At 33.2% G+C, this 23716-nt stretch overlaps 1 protein-coding gene across 1 annotated transcript in view; it reads right to left on the bottom strand.

Annotated features, from left to right (window-relative positions):
* Window positions 1-468: 468 nt before the first annotated feature.
* The window catches only part of LOC117116194 (actin-related protein 2/3 complex subunit 4), a 29547-nt gene continuing 6299 nt past the window's right edge, over window positions 469-23716 (bottom strand). The window contains exons 2-6 of the mRNA XM_033260193.1: window positions 22663-22781; window positions 13690-13801; window positions 8159-8254; window positions 5426-5596; window positions 469-962 (exon numbers count right to left, since the gene is read on the bottom strand). Coding sequence (XP_033116084.1) covers window positions 957-962; window positions 5426-5596; window positions 8159-8254; window positions 13690-13801; window positions 22663-22781 — 504 coding nt within the window. The 3' untranslated portion in view covers window positions 469-956. The remainder of the gene's footprint in view (window positions 963-5425; window positions 5597-8158; window positions 8255-13689; window positions 13802-22662; window positions 22782-23716) is intronic.

Consider the following 23716-nt stretch of genomic DNA (forward strand, 5'->3'; position numbering starts at 1 on the left):
TGTTTTAAATTATGGAAGATTATTAGCTTAATGGTATTTTTCTCCCAAGAAGCTTTGAAGAGTTTGTGCATTACTTGTTATATTTAATTTAATGAAGCTGTATTATTCAAAATTGTTAAAATGTAACATATAGGGTGGAAAATGGCATTTGTAATCTAAGCTCACAACAGGGCTGTAAACTCGCACCGCAATGTATTGAGAAACAAGCCTCCATGGCCAGAAAAAGGGCGTAGAACGTGAATTTTGTGTGAATTGGGTTTTGAGTAATAAATAAAGTATAACTTTTAATCATACTATTCCTGAAGTTTGAGTTTAAAATTCCAACTGTAAGAGGTAAAATTTAGCCATTTTCGGATGGAAGCTGGTGAAAATGAATAGAAACCTGCCAAAAATAAAAGCATTTTTCTCAAAACTTGATTTAAGAAAGTTGATAAGATGACAATTATTCAAACGGTCATAACTTTGCTTCCAGACACCCGATTGAGTTCATTTAACTGTCATTTTAAAGTAAATGATATGTTCTATGCCATTATAACAAAAACTCTTTTTGGCCTGAGGACGAGATTACAGCCCTTTTGTGAGCTTGGGTCACATTTGCTCTCAAAACACAAGCTTGCATCAACTGTAGTCACTGTTGTATCCTAGCACCCTAGCTTGCATAGCTATGGTTAAAGATGTATTGTCCAATGAAAAATACCAAGAAAACGTTTGTTTCAGAGGACAATACATCTTTATAATCTATCTATACAGATAGATAAAAAAAAAAGAGATTTTGACTAAATGCCTTTGTCATACATTGAGAATGATAACTGGAAGCTTATGTATCAAAGATAGAAAATATATTATATATACAGAAAAATGGATCCATTAGCTATAAACGTTTAATTTAAATTTCTTCTATTCCTGCTTTTTGCCAACAATCTTGTGTCCACTTTACAATATCCATCTTGATTCCATCAAAACTGTTAAGAAAAATAAAATGACAATATATTATCTCATTAATTTTTTTCAATGAGTTACCTAGCATAAGAACCATCACGATCTGAGGCATGCTGAGTGTACTGAAGATTGTCAAGGTCAGCTTAATTTGTTCCTCCTTGAAATTTTAATAATGATAATTTGCAAAATTAAGGACTTGGGGAGAACAAAAAAAATCCACTTGAACAAAATATAAATATTATAAATTTAGAATCACAAGGTCGTACCTCGGTTTCTGGAAATTCTGAAAAACAGTATTTTTAGGTAATGAATTGTTGTCTGTAATATACTGTACATCATTATATAGTATACTACGTTTTTTGTAATGGATGCACAATCAATGTACAAAAACACATAATTTCCGTTAGCTTCTTGTTAATTAGCAACAAATTTAGTTCATTTTAGTTATGACCTTGTTGCATAACTATTTTCATTAACTGCCAAAAGAAATAATTTGCCAAAGTGTATCTCTGCGGGGCCGATTACATGGCAATCAAGTACTGTATGTGTTGTTTTGTTCTGGCACAAAGATGTGTGCAACAACATTATACAAATCAAATATGACCTTCAAAATAGTCAATTAGGGCACTTGTGTCATTTTACAATCAATTTATTTATTTAATACCCTTGGGAAAAAAACAAATCAAGAATGTCCTAAAAGATTTTAATTGGAGAAATAACAATATAATAACCAAGAGCATGTGCCTTTTGTCCATGCGCTGCATGACATAAAAACAACATTGGACAAGTCAGAATAACCTTTAAAATTGACAATTCAGGTGGTGTCACAATTTATTTCTTTAATATTATTAATGCATGACATAAAAACAACATTGGACAAGTCAGAATAACCTTTAAAATTGACAATTCAGGTGGTGTCACAATTTATTTCTTTAATATTATTAACTAAAATTAGTTTGAAAGATCAAGCTAGTATCTCTTTGGCCAATAAAGCAAGTTTAACCTTGTCAGGGATGATATGTGCAAATGGGGAGCTTCTAACATTTTTTATTGTTTTGAAAGCCATTGCGCGCTAATTACAAGCAGATATTCAACAAAGGAATAAAGAAGACGAAGTATACTTAGGGCCCGTTCGAGCGAAAAACGCAAACCATATTCCGGTGAATTCAACGGTTAATCGCGCCGAGCACACAGCAGGTGGTCCACCGTTTGAGAAAATTTTAGCTCATGTCGAATACCGTGCAACTAAACTATTCCGGAAGTAATTTTGTAAGGTCATTCAGAAACACCAATCCCATCAACCCATTCTTTGTTTACTTCTGCTTGTTTAAACGATACGCGGGAACGATTTGTATTGAAGTTTAATTCTCTGAATACTGTACTGTAATGGTAATTTTACAAATTGAACGTGTAGCTCTGCTACTATCTAGCCACCATTATGGCTACAATGATGCGATGTTATGTGGATGGATTTACTGTCCAATCCAACTTTGATTTCGCCGTGAACATGAGGAGGCGAAGAAGAGCGCGACGACAGCGGGTACTTGCTCTGGACGAACTATTTGGCAAAGCAATTAAGGTTGATTTATCATCGTCTCCGGCTCCAAGGTCATCTCATACACGGAATTCTACCCAGCAATTTGGTGGTCAGAATTGTCGCGGATAATCCAGATGGTAAGGTAATTAGGCGCATGTCCGAGCGGTTTTAGAAAGTGTGTACCGGTGAATTAACTGGAAAATCACACGGATATTTTTTCGCTCGAACGGGCCCTTAGTCATAACTTTTCTGTACCTTGTTTCGCGATCTTATCTTTTATAAAGATCATCAGAGGAGGGTGGAAAAAAAAAATAAAATTCAGTTTCCTTATTTAGCAAATTTAATTAAATTCAATCTTTTACTGTCCAATGTATAAACAAATACATTAGAAAGTCTTTGTTTATACACTGCAACATATAAAAGGTAAAAATTCAATATATAAAAAATTAAGATACACAATTCAATTTACAATTCAAATTAAGGTCAAATAGATAAAAGGAAAAATCAATTCCCTGTTCACAATTCAAATAAAAGGCTAAATAAGGTAATACTGTGCAATTTAATTAATGATTAAATTGGTTTGATCCTGGTGTTCTCTCCATGGGTAGCAAAAACAATTTTTCAACATATTTGTTGTAAATTACAATAGAATGTAGGTCAAATGATTTGTTATAGCGTTTAGTACGAGTAGGTAAGGAACGGATACGAATATGGGATGGGAGAAATAGATTTGCCTAAACATCTAGACAGAGGAGAAAAAAAAAATAACATTAGGAGGGTGGAAAAAAAAAAATTCAGTTTTCTTATTTAGCAAATAGATTTTCCTAAACATCTAGACAGAGGAGAAAATAAAAATAACATTTTATAGGTGAATGCAAATAGTGTAGTAACGAGGTGGTTAAATGCTTTAAATTTATATAATTAGGAAGAAATATACATTATTATCTTATTTTTAGAGATTTCAAGGCAGCGGCGTGCGTAATCAAAATAAAGAAAAACTTTTATTTTTTTCTGAAATTTTCATGTTTTGGTGGCGGTGGGTACGCTAATTGGCCAATAATAAAATTGTACTTTTATTCAAAATCATCATTGGAGCCAGACCAAGTTTTGTATGCACTTTGAGGTACAGAAAATTTGACATCAGAAATTGGTTCAGGGTGGTCCAAGAATCATTTTTGGCTTGGTAACACATTTTCAAAATGTGGCGAAATGTCAAAAGGTCGGGGTCAAAGGTCAAAGCTATAAGGTCCTTGTATCTCCGCAACCACAGGTGGTAGAGAGTTGAATTTGGTGCCAAATTGTTTGGAACATACATATTTTTATTTGCTCTAATAGAACATTTTGCTAAAAAATGACCGGAAATGCCATTTCTGACCTTTGACATGTTTCAAGGTCAAATCCATATGGTCCTTATATCTCCGCAACCACTGGTGGTAGAGAGTAAATGTTGAAACATTGAATCCCAACACGATGGCGTGCATTTCGATACTTATAGTATGTATTATACTATCTTATCTGAGATTAATCAGTGGACCTTTCAGTTTTAGAGAGTTAATTGTGGTGTCAATTTATTTGAACATTCATGTTTCTATTTGGTCTAATGGAACCGTTTGCTAAAAAAAAATGGCCGGAAATGCTGTTTCTGACCTTTGACATGTTGGCATATTATATTATTATTAAAGCATATAAGCTTATCTCTGTACATACTTGCTGTAAAGACTTAATATTGATCTGAAATTGTTCATTTACACATGTTTCTGTTTAATTTATTAGACCATTTGTTAAAAAGTATTATGTATGGCTCCTAGCATATATTGGTGGCGGGGTTCTCCAAACAAGGTATAAAAGAATTAAAGCAAATTTTGACGCTTTTTAAGAGCATACAGTAGGTATACTGCCTAAAGCCAATCAACTCGAAAAGAAATATCGTAGTATAAACATGACAGGTCTTTGGACCACAATGGAAATAAGTTTGCCGGTTCAGTACTCTATTGTGGTTTTATCTTTGCATAATATTTTTTTATTCAGAATAAAGAAATTGAAAACCTCGTAGATGAATGTGTGCCAAGTTTGGGATGGACTTTCCAAGTGACAACCAGAAAATGTGGTTGCCGGACTCTGCAGGACAGATAACCTAAACCTCGCAGAGTGTCCAAACTAGGGCAAAAATCTTGTAAAGAAGGCCTAGGAAGAACTAGGTAGGTCAGGGCCAGTATTACTGAGAGAGGGAATGCCCAGGCCTCTAGGTGAACAAATATATTGATAAATATATGTGATTGGGTTTAGACAGCCAAATGTTTGAATTGCAATACAAGTGTTGAAATATTGTTGTTGCTTGAAGTGTTACACACAGACCCCCACTTGGGTTCTGCCAACTGAGTACAAGAGTAAGATAATTTTAAAATTCAGGTGTCTGAAAATTGCCTCTAAATTAATTTCTTGTTAACTTTTCTATTAGTTCCGTAAAACATCTTAACACAACACGCCATAAAAACATCTTGGATACGTTTGTTGCCATGGACACGAGTTAACGTTTGACAAGGTTCACTCCGGGCACCACACCTGTCTAAACATACTGTACAACTATTGTATTTCATGTTAACTCACCAGAAAATGGAACTCTCACCCTGGAAGTTCAGGGAAGAACCCGGAAGTATAAATCCAAAAATAGTACTGTATGTTTGTTCATTTTTTATTACAGTTGATGTCAACATGTTAATATATGCAAATCAACTCAGAACCTTGTGAATGTGAAATATATTATCAAAACACTTAAACCCAATGTTTCATACACATTTTCTTGAATATAACAAACTGACCTGGCATACAACAAAACTCAATTTGGCATAATACAGGTATGTCTCAAATTTACAACTTTACTTTTGGTGTTATGCTAAAGTCTGTAATTGACTGATACTGTAGCTAATTTTTTATTTTCACTGAACTTACTCGTTTTAAGAACTCCTCAGCGGCAATTCTTGCTCTAGAATTTAGGGCTAATTTCATCTCGCTGATTTCCTTGTCGATTTCTTCCATAAACTGAATTACAAAATCCACCAGTTTATGTTTAAACATCTGCTCTGTGTGAAAGTTTGTAATCAGGAAACTTATATCATAACCCTTGGAGAAAAGCAGAAAAAAAAATTACAGAAAAACACATTAGTAGTTAGTACTTAGTATTATTTATGAAATTGCCATAAAACCATCACATATTTATGCTGAATGTGTGACAAATGTTTTGAAATTTTAGTAGATTGAGAATCTAATAATTTTTGTTCATTTAATTACACAGATAAAGACTGTGTGACAAATGTATTGAAATTTTAGTAGATTGAATCTATACAACTGTAGTTCTACAAGATCTATGTTGTTGAATATGATTACCAACCGTAGCACAATAAGACATGGGGGTTTTGGCACTGACATTTACTGTAGAGAAGAAATTTTGAGGGTGAACAATAATAAATTTTCGTTCATTTAATTACACAGATGAAGACTATGTGATGAATGTTAGTAGATTAAATCTATACTGCAGTTCTACAAGATCTATGGTGTCAAATATGATTACCAACTGTATCACTATAAAGTATAAGACATGAAGCTTTTAGCACCGACATTTACTGTAGAGAAGAAATTTTGAGGGTGAACAATAATAAATTTTTGTTCATTTAATTACACAGATGAAGACTATGTGACGAATGTTAGTAGATTAAATCTATACTGCAGTTCTACAAGATCTATGGTGTCAAATATGATTGCCAACTGTATCACTATAAAGTATAAGACATGGGGCTTTTAGCACCGACATTTACTGTAGAGAAGAAATTTTGAGGGTGAACAATAATAAATTTTTGTTTATTTAATTACACAGATGAAGAATGTGACAAATTTTAGTAGATTAAATCTATACTGCAGGTTCTACAAGATCTATGGTGTCAAAGATAAGAACTGTACTGTATCACTATAAAGTACAAGACATGTGGCTTTTAGCACCGACATTTACTGTAGAAGGGCAATTTTGAGGGTGAATGGTAATTAATTTTGTTCACTTTATTACAGAGATGATTAAGTACAGTACCTTACAGAAAAAAAATAATAGCCTAGCAGACACTTAAAAACCATCAATGTACATGTAAAATCTTATGGCTCCCAAATACAATTAAACTATGATTTTTATGTTACATACATGATGAGAATAAGATTAAGCTAGTTCTGTTGAAATCAACTAAACAGAACTACTGTAAATATCTGTGAAATGCTATTATTCTAACGCAAGGGCCAAACAGAATTTTTGATTTAACACCAGACCTGCCAACCTTTGGGTCATGAAAATCTGGAGATTTTTTTAAGAATCTTAAAAAAATCTGGAGATTCACCAAAAAATCTGGAGGTTTCCAGAAATAACCAAAAGATGACCAACCAAAAAAGTCGATAAATTCACTTCACTACAAATCATTGGCCGTTGGTGGCGACATTCGAATTGAAAATGGCTGCTTGTTTATTGCACCGCAAAGCGAGCAGGCGGCAAATACATTGAATAATAAACAATCAAATCATTCAAATTATGCATAAATCGGAGTATTTTTGGAGAGGGCGTGGCCTGTGAAATCTGGTGAAAATTAGATTCGATCGGGAGAACTGGAGATTTGTTTAAATATCAGGTGACACCCGACAGGTCTGGTGAGTTGGCAGGTCTGTAACACGAGGGCCGCAAGCTAGCTTATGGTGAAAATTGGGTTTTCTAACCGAAAATGGTAGACTTAACATTAGATTAAATTGAGGAGCACAACAAAATTGTATTCAGGCTGCATGTGGCCGAGGCCACACTTTGCCAACATTTGTTCTTGGAGATTGTAAGATTTGAAATGGATGTCTTTCTATACAAACCTAATTCTGTTCTGTTTTGATTTTCATCTCTTAAATACAATACTTAATGCAATAGTTTTGCACACAGAACCTACAGCTTTAAACCTCTCTTCTGAAACACGGTGCACTATCATGACTTGCGTCTCAGCCCTCCAGCTGAAACACCACGGGGAGCAGCGATAGAAATTGAACGGGGGACCTAGCGATCTTCATCGTTCAGCACACACAGTGGCTACCACCAGTTTAGCCGACTGAGCTAAGCTGCTTTAATTATTATCATTTATCAGTTCTTGACAGGAATCATTCATTTGCAACTATAGTAATAGTACATTTTAGTTACTGTAAAGTGAATGTGTTTCTAGTGAATTGTGGCCAATAAATTTTAATTTTGCCGACATATATGTTAACAAATGGAAATTACAAATTGACACTGTTCCTAATGAAAGGCCTACTTAATGAGTTTTCAGCTAGTCACGGCTAACTAGTGGATGAAAAGAAATTACCAATTCTTGATTTGATTCAGGAGGGAATTCTTTCACGACTAAACTCCCCCTCCCCCTTTTAAGTTCAAGGCATACCAATAAATTTATTATTATAGTGTAATACTTTGGATTTTTGAGCTTTGTATTTTGTATTTGATCAATATACTATCAATAATGACCAACAAACGGTGTAAATAGCGCTCTAAATTCAGACAATCATATATACACTCTATGGTTGGTTTACATAGCTTGACCTTTGACACAGTTGTTGTGTGCATAAGATGACCCACCATCGCTTGAGGTGATGCGGGTTTAAACATTTGTTATCACTAACCTCTACAGCTTTCCTTCTTAAGATGAAAAAGTTCTCTGCCCTCATCATCATAAATCGCATGAACTTTCTACATAGAATTCTTTCAATTTCATCAGCCTAAAATAATAAAACATAAAAAAAGTATAAAAATATTTTGGGTCATTTCTTACACATTTACTGTAAAAGGAAGAAATAGAGAAATGATGGATGCACACAAATACATGAGTTGTCTCTTCCACTCTAAAAAATGCAGAATACGTATAATAATAAGCAAATATTTGCCCTTTAATATTATCCTCGTGCAGAGTAAATGATTATCACACAGCCACTTGGTACTGTAGGTAACCAGGTTTTATTTCATTTCATTTCATAATTATTGAAAAAATAAAACACCTACAGTAGGATAACACAAGAAACTCAAATGAGTGCTTAATTCCACTGTGGTCACTTTGTTGGGCTCCACCTATCCCTTACTTGAAACAGCATTGTTCTCTAATGGAACCGAGAGCTTAACCTGAATGGAAGGTGTCATTTTCTAGTTTAGCGTCACATGCCTAGATACACACAGGTGTGAAAAGTCTATTAATGTGTGATATACTGATACTATTTCAAAAATGATTGGGGGGAGGGTGTTGGAGATAATGTTGGAGATAATGGTGTAGTCCTACCTAGACTAAATATTTTCATTATCATTAAAAACAAAAGAAAACATTATTTTTCATGTCACATGTTACCTGTAAGATTTTTGTTGATTACATCATGTTTTTCCTTCAACTGAATTTTCATTGGTGGTGATTACCGGTACTTGCTTATAATATTAGACCGGGACCCATAGATCTATATTGAGAGGAAATTAAGTCTCTGGCATGTTTTACCCAGCCAAATAGTTTTATGGTGATGGGCTAGCTGGACAAATGCAATCTTTAAACGGAAGGAAAAATCATAAACCAGTTGCTATGGAATCTATATGTACTAGAAACTATCATAGTAACTATTTTATTTTTTTGATGATCGGAGATAAAGAGGATAAAGCATTTGCAATAAACTTAATGGGATGTTTTTACATTAAACTTTTGATTTGATTTTTTGATTCCTATTACTGTAATATGATGGAAAGGAAAGAGATGTAAAGATCTGACTATTAATAGACACCTGAGGCACTATACAGAAAATCTGTAATTACAAGAAACATCTTGTTATGGTATTTAAAAATACACTGACTATAAAAAAAAAAGTCAGAAAAACTTCAAAAGTCAATAGCTTAACCTGAATGGAAGGTGTCATTTTCTAGTTTAGCGTCACATGCCTACAGTAGATACACACAGGCGTGAAAAGTCTATTAATGTGTGATATACTGATACTATTTCAAAAATGATTGGGAGGGTGTTGGAGATAATGGTGTAGTCCTACCTAGACTAAATATTTTCATTATCATTAAAAACAAAAGAAAACATTATTTTTCATGTCACATGTTACCTGTAAGATTTTTGTTGATTACATCACGTTTTTCCTTCAACTGAATTTTCATTGGTGGTGATTACCGGTACAGTACTTGCTTATAATATTAGACCGGGACCCACAGATCTATATTGACAGGAAATTAAGTCTCTGGCATGTTTTACCCAGCCAAATAGTTTTATGGTGATGGGCTAGCTGGACAAATGCAATCTTTAAACGGAAGGAAAAATCATAAACCAGTTGCTACGGAATCTATATGTACTAGAAACTACAGTATCACAGTAAAGTATTTTATTTTTTGGACGATCGGAGATAAAGAGGATAAAGCATTTGCAATAAACTTAATGGGATGTTTTTACATTAAACTTTTGATTTGATTTTTTGATTCCTATTACTGTAATATGATGGAAAGGAAAGAGATGTAAAGATCTGACTATTAATAGACACCTGAGGCACTATACAGAAAATCTGTAATTACAAGAAACATCTTGTTATGGTATTTAAAAATACACTGACTATAAAAAAAAAATCAGAAAAACTTCAAAATTCAATAGCTTAACCTGAATGGAAGGTGTCATTTTCTAGTTTAGCGTCACATGCCTAGATACACACAGGTGTGAAAAGTCTATTAATGTGTGATATACTGATACTATTTAAAAAATGATTGGGGGGAGGGTGTTGGAGATAATGGTGTAGTCCTACCTAGACTAAATATTTTCATTATCATTAAAAACAAAAGAAAATATTATTTTTCATGTCACATGTTACCTGTCAGTGTAAGATTTTTGTTGATTACATCATGTTTTTCCTTCAACTGAATTTTCATTGGTGGTGATTACCGGTACTTGCTTATAATATTAGACCGGGACCCATAGATCTATATTGAGAGGAAATTAAGTCTCTGGCATGTTTTACCCAGCCAAATAGTTTTATGGTGATGGGCTAGCTGGACAAATGCAATCTTTAAACGGAAGGAAAAATCATAAACCAGTTGCTACGGAATCTATATGTACTAGAAACTATCATAGTAAACTATTTTATTTTTTTGATGATCGGAGATAAAGAGGATAAAGCATTTGCAATAAAATTAATGGGATGTTTTTACATTAAACTTTTGATTTGATTTTTTGATTCCTATTACTGTAATATGATGGAAAGGAAAGAGATGTAAAGATCTGACTATTAATAGACACCCGAGGCACTATACAGAAAACCTGTAATTACAAGAAACATCTTGTTATGGTATTTAAAAATACACTGACTATAAAAAAAAAGTCAGAAAAACTTCAAAATTCAATTTTGCCAGGAATAGGGCTTTAATTTGCATTCACATTTTTAATTGATGTAGGTTAAAGTCACACTCCGAGGGAAAAACATTTTTGATATGTTGTAGCACTGATTTTTCTAAAGATGGAAAAAAGTTGTCTGACGGAAAAAAAACTGGGGAACGGTGAATGAGATACAGATTTTTGAATATTTAAAAACTGGGGTAAAATGTGTAAAAAAGGGTGGTTACGCCCCCTTTTCTACCCTAGTTTTAAATATTCAAAAATCTGTATCTCATTCACCGTTCTCCAGTTTTTCGTCAGACAACTTTTTTTCGTCTTAGAAAAATCAGTGCTACAACATATAAAAAATTTTTTTCCTCCGGAGCCTGATTTTAATAATCTTACTCAAAACATTTTTTTAGCTCACGACAAAAGCACACACTGAATACAGTAAGACTGTTTTATAAATTTTCTGTTAAAAAAAAAAAGGAAACATGTTTTTGTATTATATTTACTGATATTTTTCCATTCATTTTTACCTGTACTGAAGATGTCAGTTAAAAAAAACCAGAAGTGTTTCTGTTGAATGCTCCCAAGGCTAGATTCTGTTGTAATGAATACTGTTCTAAAAATAACATTAAATTAAATTGTTCATAGTACCGGTATTAACTTAGCAAAATACAGAACGACTTAAGTAGAATGTCTAATACGCAACTGCCGCATCATTACCTGATAGTGACTGACTGGTTAAATTTATGCACTATACAGTAATAACCGAGAAGCATGTTTCTAATCAAGCAGAGTTGGTTTTAGCCGTGAGTATATCTAAAAAACACAATTAACACTAATCAGAAATTCCAAAAGAATTAACAGAGTGAAAGAAATTCCTTTTTGGTACTCATTTAAACTTTTCTTCTTTGTTATCTGTTTGTTCTACAAAGCTATTTTAAAATAAAGAAATAAATTTGACCTTTTTAAAGTTAAATTTAGAAATTGAAATATTGATTTATTTGTAAGAATTAACCTTTTTACATCAATTATCTATAAGATTAAGGCAAGAATTATTTTTTATCTTGTTTCCCAAACTTATTTTTTAAAGATTGTCAGAGGGTGAATATTTAGCAAATGGTTTTGCCAAAAACAGTCCGACCGAGGAGAAAATAAAAATAAAATTGTATTGGTGAATGTAAACAGTCTAGTAAGGGGATGATTAAATGCTTTAAATTTACATAATTAGGAAGAAATATACATATCAAATTTTTAGAGATTTTAAGGCATCGGCTGGCGTAATAAAAATAACGAAAAAATTAATTTGTTTTTTTTCTGAAATTTCCATTTTTCATGGCGGCAGTTGCGCTAATTGGCCTAAGATCAAATTTTATTTTTATTTGAAATCATCATTATTGGCAGAGTGCGGGTTTGTTAGACAAGGTATAAAAAAGTCTTTTGATTAATTGTAAAGAATTAACGATTTTTACAACAATTTATCTTCATAATCTTCACTATTATTCATTCTGGGAAAAAAAAATAGTGCCATTCATCTACATTCTGTCAGGCTATTTTTACATTTTACAGTTTTTACTGCCCATACCTGTCCAGGATTTAGAACCCTGGTTGCTTTAAATCTTGCTGTCTCACAGGTGCCTAGATAACCACCTCGGGCTCTCCATGGCTACAGTATGGGGTGAGGTGAGATAATTTTAAGGATGTGGCCCCTTCTAGATGACTACAATAGAAATGGCAATCTTTACGAATACTTTTTAACGTATCTAAAATGAACTCCTAAATGTCAAATGAAGTCAATTAAATGTGGCCCCCTCTATGCTTGCAGTAGAAATGGCTAGCTTTACAAATACTGTACTTTTAACCTGTCTAAAATGAACTCCTAAATGTCAAATGAAGTCGTTTAAACGTTTTTACTACCCCACCTGCCGAAAATAGAAGTAAATATCAATTATACGGGATGGATGTTTTGTCTATACTGGTAAATTGTGAGTGTTTTTTTTTATATGAAACTTAAATACACTACCTGTTTAACAATGAACACATATAAAACCCGGAAAATTCACACACCATTTTATTCAGTTAAATCATTGCAACACTTGCGGTCGAAATGATTCAGATTTATTTCCATTCAAAAAAAAACGAAGAACATGCTGGCATAACCTAAAAAGCAACATGCTTGTAGCAGGGATGCCAACAAAACACAACAAAAATGTTGAAACTCGAGGCTGGGAGTTGAGGACCAGGGGTTTAGAACAACCTATTTTGTGCTCAGGACAAACCATTAAGTGCTATAGAAATTACCTATTTACAAATGACAAATTTAATGACAGTTTACCTGAAATGGATTTTACTAGTTGAGAACTGTGCAATTATCATATGGATTATTATTTTATCATCTTTTATTATCATTTTTGTGGCAAAGACAAGCCAAACCAGTCACTCGTCACAATAATCAATTGTTAGTTATTAATAAGGTTCAAAAGTAAAATAAGAGCTATAAAATGGTAAAAGAATACTTTAAATCTGACATTTCCTTATGAAGTTACAAGCGTTTAAACATACAGCTGTTTTTAAGAACAATATTTGAGAAATCATTTTATGATTTCGAGCACTTATTAGGCAGAAACTATCACTAAATCTCTGAAAATTGTTGGTTTAACATTGAAATAAATTTTTAAAATGCTGACATTCCAGTAAGTTTTGGTCATTATCTCTGAAACAGGGTTTGCGACGAGTGACTGGTTTGATTTGTCTCTGTTTGGTTTGTTTGGTTGTCTGTTTGGTTTGGCCTTGTTTGTGGTTTAGTTTGTTTTTGTTTACCTGTTTAACAGCAATGCTTATCCTGATAGAATTAATGGAGCCCTCTATTAACACTTTCTCCCTCTCATTACGACTGATTACAAGGGGTTGTAACAAAAGCTCTTTGCTACTCCTGAAAAAAAAAGAAACAAAAATCAGTTATAGTATACTGCAGTACTTTTTTTAACAATTCATTTATTCAGGTATAAAAATATATTTAAAAAAATACAAACAGCAGCTGAGGTTGAAATGGTTTGCATCACAAAATTTTAAACACAACATAAAACCAACTATTAGTAAATACAAAACAGCAAATGCTAAAGAACAAAAAAAAATTAGAAATATATTCCATTAGAAAAAAAAACAAAAATAGGTTAAATTATTAATTATCGTTATTATCATTTTAGTTGCTGTGTTTAAATTATGGTTATACAGTAATATACTGCACATTTATAGTTCTTGGTAATCAATAATATCAATTTATTTAAAAGGTCAAAATATTGCAATAATTAAATTATCATTATTATTTTACAAATAATTACGTTTTTGGAATATTAAATACCAGTGGCATATTGATACTTGTCAAATTGCAATTTTAATTAAATAAAATTAGCTTTCGAATGGGAATCGAACCCACGACCAACGTGATACCCAAGTAGCAGTGGGTACTGCAATTATATTCCAATGGTGGTTGTGTCAGGAGGTCATGGGTTTGATTCCATCACACCATACATTTATTGCAATAAAATATACAGGTAGTAAAACCTCTAGGTAATTGAAAATATTTTCACAAACTTCACCAGCCATTTTGTAGACATACTGTAGATCTCTAGACCTTATATACAGTATAAAATCAATGGCAACCAGAACAGTATTGCTTGTATTGTCATTTTTTTAAAGCAAATAATAATATACTTCTACCTTTATCACCTACCCAAAATGGTATTATATTTCTATGTGTACTTGTAACATTGAACAATTTCCTATATAGTATAGTAGGCCTACTGTTTGTCTTATTTTCTTATTGTGAAATTTTACAGTAGGTTTAAACTGCTGCATATGGATTTCTATTGTGTATACATATATTGTGTGTACAGTCACAAAAAGTTTACCAAAGAACTCATGGTTGGGGCATAGAATACATTATTTAAAGCTTAAAAATTGGTATTTGAAATGTTATATTTTGTAAAAAAAAAAATAGTAATACGAAAGGAAACCATAGATTTGAGTCGCTCAAGATTGGGCAATACAAATAAAAGTTATTTTTTGTCTTACTACATCTTAATTGATATACAATGGATACATGTAACAAATACACAAGTATTAATTGGTAGTTAGAACTGCTACTTGTACTACACAGCATCTGTGAATTACTGCTCCAGCCTTATTGCTAGAGAATGATGTAGTGATATCTGACTGTAACATAGAATATCACTTTATACAACCCATAGATTGTCTCAATGCACTTTAATAGTTATAACAAAAAACAATAAAAATAACACTAGACTAAAATGAGAAAATGGATTACATGGAACTAAAAAGATGGGGTTTCAACCAGATTTTAAAGGAAAAAAAAATCTTCCCCAAAAATGATTGACCAATGAAATTTTTTCCACAGCTTAGAAGCAGCCACTGCAAAGGCCCTAAATACTGTACCTTGGTGGAACAAAGAAAAACAATGTACTGGCGGTTGATCTGAGAAATACAGTAACTCTCAGATCAAAATACAGGATAAAGACAGTAGTTCCTACCTAATTTGAATTCTTATTTGTTTATTTTGTATGGTTAATTATTACTATGGTGTATAGGGTAATTCATGGTTTAGTTTCTTATTTTTTTGTCTGATTTGAAGCTCAATTGGTAAAGGCTCAATTAAAGTTGATTACAGTACCTTTAATACCATTAATATGTAAGCAATGTAAGCAATTCATTTTGTTAAATTTTTTGGGTGGTACTTCAAGACATTAAATTATGCTTGAGCTATGGTACAGTTGACGACATTTCAAGACGATAAATGCAATTCTGTATTTAATTGATTCTTGTACTTTACTAGGCTTATTATTTGAGGGCCCCTAATGATCAGCAATGATCTTTAAATGTATTAAAATAAATTAAATTCTAAATGAATGCCAAAAATACTCAAACAATCAAAAACAAGATTTATGAAGTTAGCAACACCATTCTACATACAGGTACAGTACATGTTTTTCATTCAGTTTAAACCCAATAAAATACAATTACAAGTGTTGTTATAGTAATAAAAATATAAAACTAATTCCTCCATGCTGTTATAGTAACTAAAATGTTGACCCATTTCCCCACCATGACAATCAGGAAGCTAAATCATGAAAGGAAGGAAGTTATAATCTTGAGAATTCAACTAACAGTATAAAGATGAATTTTACAGTTATGAATGGATCTTGTTTTTTTTGTTTTGTTTTTTTTTAATTCCCCGAAATCATGCTTTAAGCAAGGTATTATTATTGAGAAGATCACTCTGCAACAGATCCCTTTGACGCGACAAACCAATGTGTTCCCCAACTTTGGATCACGCACGGGCGTGTATCGTATTATTACCATTTTTCGTTAGCAACAACAGGCTTTTTATATGCTTCAACATAGCAGCTGTGTGATAAACCATTTGATACTAACTCATTAAATACAGCATCTTTAAAATTAACAATGTTCCCCTGACTGGATTTTCCGGACTTTTAATAAGTTACTACTGTATGTGTATACTTTAGGAACAGATTCCGCACAATTTTTCTGTTGCAATTACTTCTGTGTTAATAATTTTGTCTAAAATTGACTGGTTTGAATAAAAAACTGCAAAACTGGAAATTTTACTGTTACGGGTCACCGATTGTGATTAGAATAAAATGTTTGGTACCTTTGTAAAGCTAACATGTTTGTAGTTCTTGAGTGTTCACTACATGCCAATCTGCTCACATACACACTCTCAACAAGCTTCGGAAAGTGTTAAAATTTGCTAAAATGTCTGGCGGTGGCTGATAATATTTTTTCAAACCGCTGGCGGTCAGAGTGTTAAACTAGAATTATCGAGTTTTATCCAATTTATGGAAATTCAAGTTGAAAACCATACTTTTAAAGCTCATGTAAATGTTTTATTGAATTTGAAAATCTTTTTCGTATAAAATATTATATGTTTGGTATTTGTTAAAAGATAAATACATAGTTTTTAAGTGGAAACAACTGCACATGTAATTGATTGTAAACAGTGCGCATTGAGAAAAGAAGGGTCCTCTCTATTTCGACACGTTAAATTTTTTGGTAAACTACTGTAAGCCCATTGAACATTTAGTGGTGGGGAACACATTAGACTTCAAAGACATCGCCTAAACGTTCTTCCCGTGCTGTGGCAGCTTTGATCTTGGCCCATTTGCATAACACTGTGTACGCAGAGAATTTTTGAGTGATCTTCTGAATATTATTATTATTATTATTATTGTATACTTATATAGCGCATATCAAACTTCTCTATGCGCTGAACATTATTACCCCGGATCACTGGATCAAGCACATATGGAACACACACTCAGGCCCCATAGGGGAATTCCATAATGTTGCAGCTATATTCAGCGCAGGCTGTGTTTGAACCTACCAGGTACCCACTTTTACTCCTGGGTGGAGAGAGACAACCATAGATAAAGTGCCTTGCCCAAGGACACAAGCAACTTGCACAGCGAGAGTTTTGAACTCCCGACCTCGAGGTTGGGAGTCCAAACCACAACCGATGCGCCAACCACTTCTCCATAATACCTCCATGCTTTAAATCACATTAATGATGGAGGCAGGGAGATTTCCCTGATGGAAGCTGGACATTTTTTGAACTAGCTAGCCTAATAGGAAATGGGTTAAGCTGAATCATGTCAATGGTTCATAAATTTGACGATTGCACAATAATGTACTATACTGTAGGCCATCATTTTAGAGTGATATTAATTAATTGCCTTCTACTGTACATACCTGTCAATTAAGCCAATATTGACAGTTACTAGATTCTGCTTTCTTTACCATCATAAAGTCTCCAATTATAATTATAATCAACTGATCTGTTTTCTGAAAAAATCATGATTTAGGAGTATAATACATAGAAATTCCAATGTTGGGGTATTACAAAATAAGCAGAAATATTATATTATGCAAAACTCCAAAACTGCAGTTATTGTAAAAGGATACAACAGGAGTTTTCAGTGGTGAATTGGGGCAGCACACCTCTTGTCCTGAAAATTGTACTGTGGTCTTTTAATTGTCTGTATTTTAAAAGTATAATTAGTTTACCTTTGTCTACCTTTGTTCTCTGAGACTTATGAGTCCAAGCTCATTTTTACCTCTGTACATCTTAGAATACTCATTAGATACACACGGGCTGAATCTTAGATGATGGCCAGACCAGTTTGCCTTGTTCAAACCACATTTGAAATATTAAGTGTCTTCGCTGATAACAACTTTGTTTGGGAGCGCGTTCCATTCATCAACTACTTGTACGGCATATGCTTTCTTTCTTGATATTACTTTTTGGTCTACTACTCTATTATTATATAATTTTAAATCATGATCTTGTTTTTTATTTTCTTGTGGTGGATGTTTAAATAAATTCACTGGGTTAGGGTTAGGTTTTATATCTCCCTGGTTAATGTAATCAAATTTATGGAATATTTATTATTTCTGAACAAGATCACATGTTTTTCCTATATCTTAAACTGAGTTTGTTGATCTGTATTTTTTGTAACGACTGTAAAAATTGCTATTTTAAACTTAAATAATGTACGCTTTTAGGTAATATATTTTAATCTTTAATTAATTCTACTTGTTTTTTTTTAAAACTTGATTCTGTTTTTGACTTTTGTGATTTTGTAGTTTTGAGCTTGTCAACAAAACAAATTTCCCTTTTTTGGACTAATAAAGTTTCTGTATTCTGTATTCTGTATATAAAAGCGTTGGTAAGTTTAAAGCTATTAGGAATGCATGTTTGTTGCTTGTGTATTAATATTAAACTTTAGGCAGCCACAAAATAAATTGTGTCTGATAAGTGACTTGAGTGTATAGTTTCAGGATTTTTTTTATACTGGATGAAATATATAAAAAAAAATAAATGCAACAAACACATAAATGCCAATAAATACTATGATATGCTACAGGTAAGCAAGTACTGTGCTTAATTAAAGTGGATATTCTAAATGTGTGAATCAACCTCACCAAAGAAGTTGAAGGCAGAATACAGTAATTGATATTGATGCTTTAGAAGATGATGAGAGGGAGGCCATCAGCCAAATATAAATGATTCTAGAAGAAAGCTCTCGTCTACTTAATAAAGAATTAACCGTCTGGTCTGGCAGGCTTCTCTGAATACAGATACAAGAAACCATTTGCATATCTACTTTCTCACGTACACAACACTTTGTGTTCATAAAAAAATATTTAGCATCAGAAATAAAATTTAATATGACAATAAAATGACTACAGTATTTTATCCTGGAATATCTTTGTATGGTATTATCCAGTAAAGGATAAACTTCACTATCATATACTGTAGTTATTTAATATTAAATTAAATTACTATTATAATATTACAAATATTACTTATTGTATTACTGTACATATTGTAATATATGTAATATTACATATTATATATTGTATTATTATTACTGATAGTCTAATTATCATGTAGTATACAAACTATGCATCCGGGGGGGGGGGGGGCTACAGTGATGCTGTTGATAAATATAATTCCTTTCGCTTAAAAATAATGTAAAACATGCCTTTTCTGTTTATGCCCCCCAAACCCCATCTGCTTTGCTGTGCTTATTTCAGTTGGTGACAAACTCATCAGTAAGACTGTGGTGTCATTCTCTGGAATCAGTACCCATTTCTGTTTAGACAGTCTGCAAATTTAGATTCATTCAAAAAGGAATCTCAAAACTTTATTTTCTAAAGCTTTTTAGTCAGGTATATTCTGCACTTGGTGCCCTTTATATTTTTTTTAAATGGTACAGTAAATTTTTCTGATTTATGTATCAAAAAAACCACTCAAAATCAGTGTAAAAAACCCTTTTCCACACACCCAATCCTTTATGTATGAAAGTGTAGTCTCTGGACCATCCCCTTGCCACAACAAAAACAAAATGCTTCAAAGTTATTGATTCATGCTTTTATGGCAGAATAAGAGTACAGTACTACTGTAGTAAGTAGTTGGATTTATCTAATAATCTATCACCAGATTACATAATTGGAGACAATCTCGAAACTCCATGCATTTATGATGTTACTTATTACCCTTTTATTGACTTTTTTTGTGAATTTATTATAGTTGAATTAATGTGCCCCAAACTACTGAAGGCTTACCAATCTATGTTGGCCTTTCATTTCATGCTGTAAAAGTAAAGAGTCTATACTATTAAAAAATCAAATTATCGATTAGTTAAAATAAATATAACAATTCTACAGTAGAGCATTAAAAGTTGGAGAGGCGATGATATCCATGCATTCTGTGCCAAGACGAGACTTAAGACATTGTTTCTAGCCATAAACCGATATTGACTATAATAATTCTCTCTTTTATATCAGCTTTTACAAAGACCAAAGCGCAATACAAAACCCATACTGTAGATCGGTCATCTGGTGAACATGTTACTTAGGCTGGGTTGTACAGTAGTTGCGGAAAATTACGGGTGGGTGATGATAACATTGGTAAGCTCTAAATGATAAGAGTGGATTTTAAGGATGAAAAATTGGGTTAACCACCGTAAGGGTGGGTGGCCCTGCCCAGCTCCGGCCACCATAAGTGCATCCCAGCAGTGGCGGAATGTAGGGTAAATTGCAGGGTATGCTATATCTAGGATGTGCGAGGGTCGGTCGCACACGCCCCTCCCCCTGATAAAAATACTCGCCCAGCCACCGCCCACAAATCATGCTCAAATAGTTAAAAATCAACTCAAATGACATTATTTTGCAAGTTAGCTCCCTCACCTAACCACCGATCCCCACTTTACTTACCCACCACATCAGCTCCCTTCCATTTCAAGACCCCCACGCCACTGATGCTACTGTAGGGCCTGCTAGTAGGTAAAGTTTGTAAGCCTACTACTATATAGGATCAGATTGCACTATAGCCAATATACAAATGTATGTTATTTTTAATATCGGCATGGTTGTAGTATGATCTTCTTTTCAAAATATTTCAATTCAAATAATAATAATTCAAAGTTTCTTCTATACCGGTTATATGCATGCAAATTTATTTAAACTTTAATCATTGAGATTAGGTATATATATAGAATACCCAATCAGCAGTGAAGGTCCTGATTTGCGAGAAGAAGAGCATGCGCACATACTCTTGAAAGTACTGCTTCCATTCCAGTGTTAAATTGGCTATTCTGACGCCACCACACTGTTGTCACAATAGCAAATTTAAGTGTTGTAGGGTATGCTCTGACTACCATTGACTCACTGAATACGTGACTGGTTGATATTGAATACCAGCCACGCGGAAATTCTAAGCAGCTGAGAGCACAATGCGATAGGCCCAAATGTGACTTATCCTAGATACCAAAGTAGGCCAAACATTGAAAAACTTTGCTTTTCCAATAAACTACAGCATTCCACTCGAAAAAATTAAGGTTTATATAGAAGATTGTGGCAAAGAAATGCTAAATCAAAAGCAGAAACTGTACTATTATACAGTATTTTCTTATTTGTTTTAGCCAGGGTATGCACTGCATACCTTGCTTGCTTTGACGGTCCGCCACTGCATCCCAGTAGGAAAAAGGTCTAATTTAATTAGTTTTTTAAAGGTACTGTAGCAATGATGAATTATGTATTAAATGTGCAAAATTGTTCCAAATATCTGGTCTAAGAGAAATAATGTTCACCAGAATATACTTGTTATGTTTGTATCCAGTTCGGATCTACACTGTAAGTAGGCCTACAGATCTATGAAATGTACCGTATATTCAGGGCCGGATCCAGAGATGTCTGGAGATGGGAGCGATCAAGAGACAACACTACACTAGGGGGATACTGTATGGGGCATGGCACAGGGAAATTCTTGTTTTCTTGTTTTCAATAATTTCTTTTTCTTTCTTTCCTTTTTTTTAAAGTTCCCTGAATATTATTTTTTTATTGCACCCGCGGTAAAATTTCCTAAGAAATCCTAAGATCGTTTCCCTTGCAATTAAATAGCATTTGCATTTATTGATCCAATTACTAAACAGGCAGCATCACATTCTTTATACGACTGATATTGATAACAAATCTTGACTACAGTATGAGCCTTGGGGCGTTGTTTATTACTTTCTATATAATACTTAGGTTTTTTTTTATTCACCAAGGAATCTATTATCATTTCCTTTCAAATTAAATGCCTTTGGTAGAACCATTTTTAAAATGAAAAAAAAAAATTAAAAAAAAAATTTACCTTGCTTGATTAACTTTCAAGTATTGCTAAAGAAGGTATAACAAAATAATTGCTCCACACTGTACTGTACACAGCTGAAGTAAAATTCTGGAGGGCAGTTCTTGACAATTTCAGGGGGAGGGGGAGGGGGAGACAAAAAAAAAGGCACTCTTGCGTAGATGAAAAAAACCTTACACGATGCATGGAACACCGTGGATAGATTGGGAGAGGGTGTCTCCACCTAATGGCTGGTGATTAAAGTCATCATATTAGAATGACTGTTTACTGTTACAAATCACTCTATATTTTTGGAACCCTTTTCTGTTATATCACTTCATTTTTTATACTTATTTAGAATGTAAAACTTGAAAGTCAAAAAATATGAATTGATTTGATCCACTCCCCAAGTAGCAGTGGGTACTGCAATGCTATTCCGATGTGGTTTTGCATCAGGAAATTCATCAGGCTAGTTCTGGAGGTCATGGGTTTGATTCCTACCTGAATCACTTGCAAGATATTTTTCGCATTAGTCTTATGGAATTTTCAACATTGATTCAACACTAGTCACTAAAGATTACCTGACTTCCACTTCTGGCTTGTTGTGTCGTTCAACATGCTGTGACGAGAAGTTCTCTAGGCACATGGCAGCGGTCAATGTAGAACGCACTGCATTTAGGTATGGTCTCAAAGTGGCAGCCTAGAAAAAAAAAATAAAGACAAATAATATTTGACACAAAATAAATTTAATAGCTCAGCCAAATAAACTAGTGAGTAGCCACTGTGTGTGCGTTCAACCGTTGAAATATTTGGTCCCTGATTAAATTCTATATGTTGTTCTTATTTTTCAGGTGAAGGGTTGAAATGACCTGTTTTCTACTAGGCGAATTCATCCATGCAAATCGAAAGCGTTGGCTCACTTTCTAAACTCTGATTGGTTGCGCATTTTTTTTTATTCGCAAAAAGTAGAAACAGTTCCAACTGATTCCTACTGATTTCGCTGAAGCAAAAAACTCTGATAGAAGTGTGAATACACATGAACTGATGATTTTGATTAATGCAAATAAACTCGTCTAGTGGAAAACAGGAGATGAGACATTTAAGCTGTTAGTCCTGTGTGTAATATGGCACTTCGGAAAAGAGCAGGAGATTAACTCCTAAAACAATGATTCAATTCAAATCCAAGCCCTTGATCTATCTCCAACCCACTTCAATGCAAGAGCCTATTTTTATAATAGTCAATAATATCAATAATCTTTCAAGCAATTCAGAATTAAACACTATTCTACGTATCTATGCTCCAGTAGCTTACCAAGAGGGCGTGCTCAGGGTGACTGAGCACCCTCCTTTTGTTCAAACTTTAATAAAAAAATTAAGAGTAAATTAATGAAGTAGATTAATGATGTTGACATAATTAATGTCGAAATATTGAATCCCGACACGATGGCGTGCATTTCGATACTTGAAGTATGTATTATACTATCTTATCCGAGATTAATCAGTTGACCTTTCGGTTTATGGCAAACTAAAGTTTACACATTAATAATACTGTAGGCTTTCATTTGTCGAAGAAAGTAAATTATCTGAACAAAATTCTTGTTTTTTATCATTATTATAATAGTATACATTGCTTCT

Source organism: Anneissia japonica, unplaced genomic scaffold (genome assembly GCF_011630105.1).
Source record: "Anneissia japonica isolate Jap-2015-1 unplaced genomic scaffold, ASM1163010v1 scaffold287729_len363858_cov192, whole genome shotgun sequence".
NCBI lineage: Eukaryota > Metazoa > Echinodermata > Crinoidea > Comatulida > Comatulidae > Anneissia > Anneissia japonica.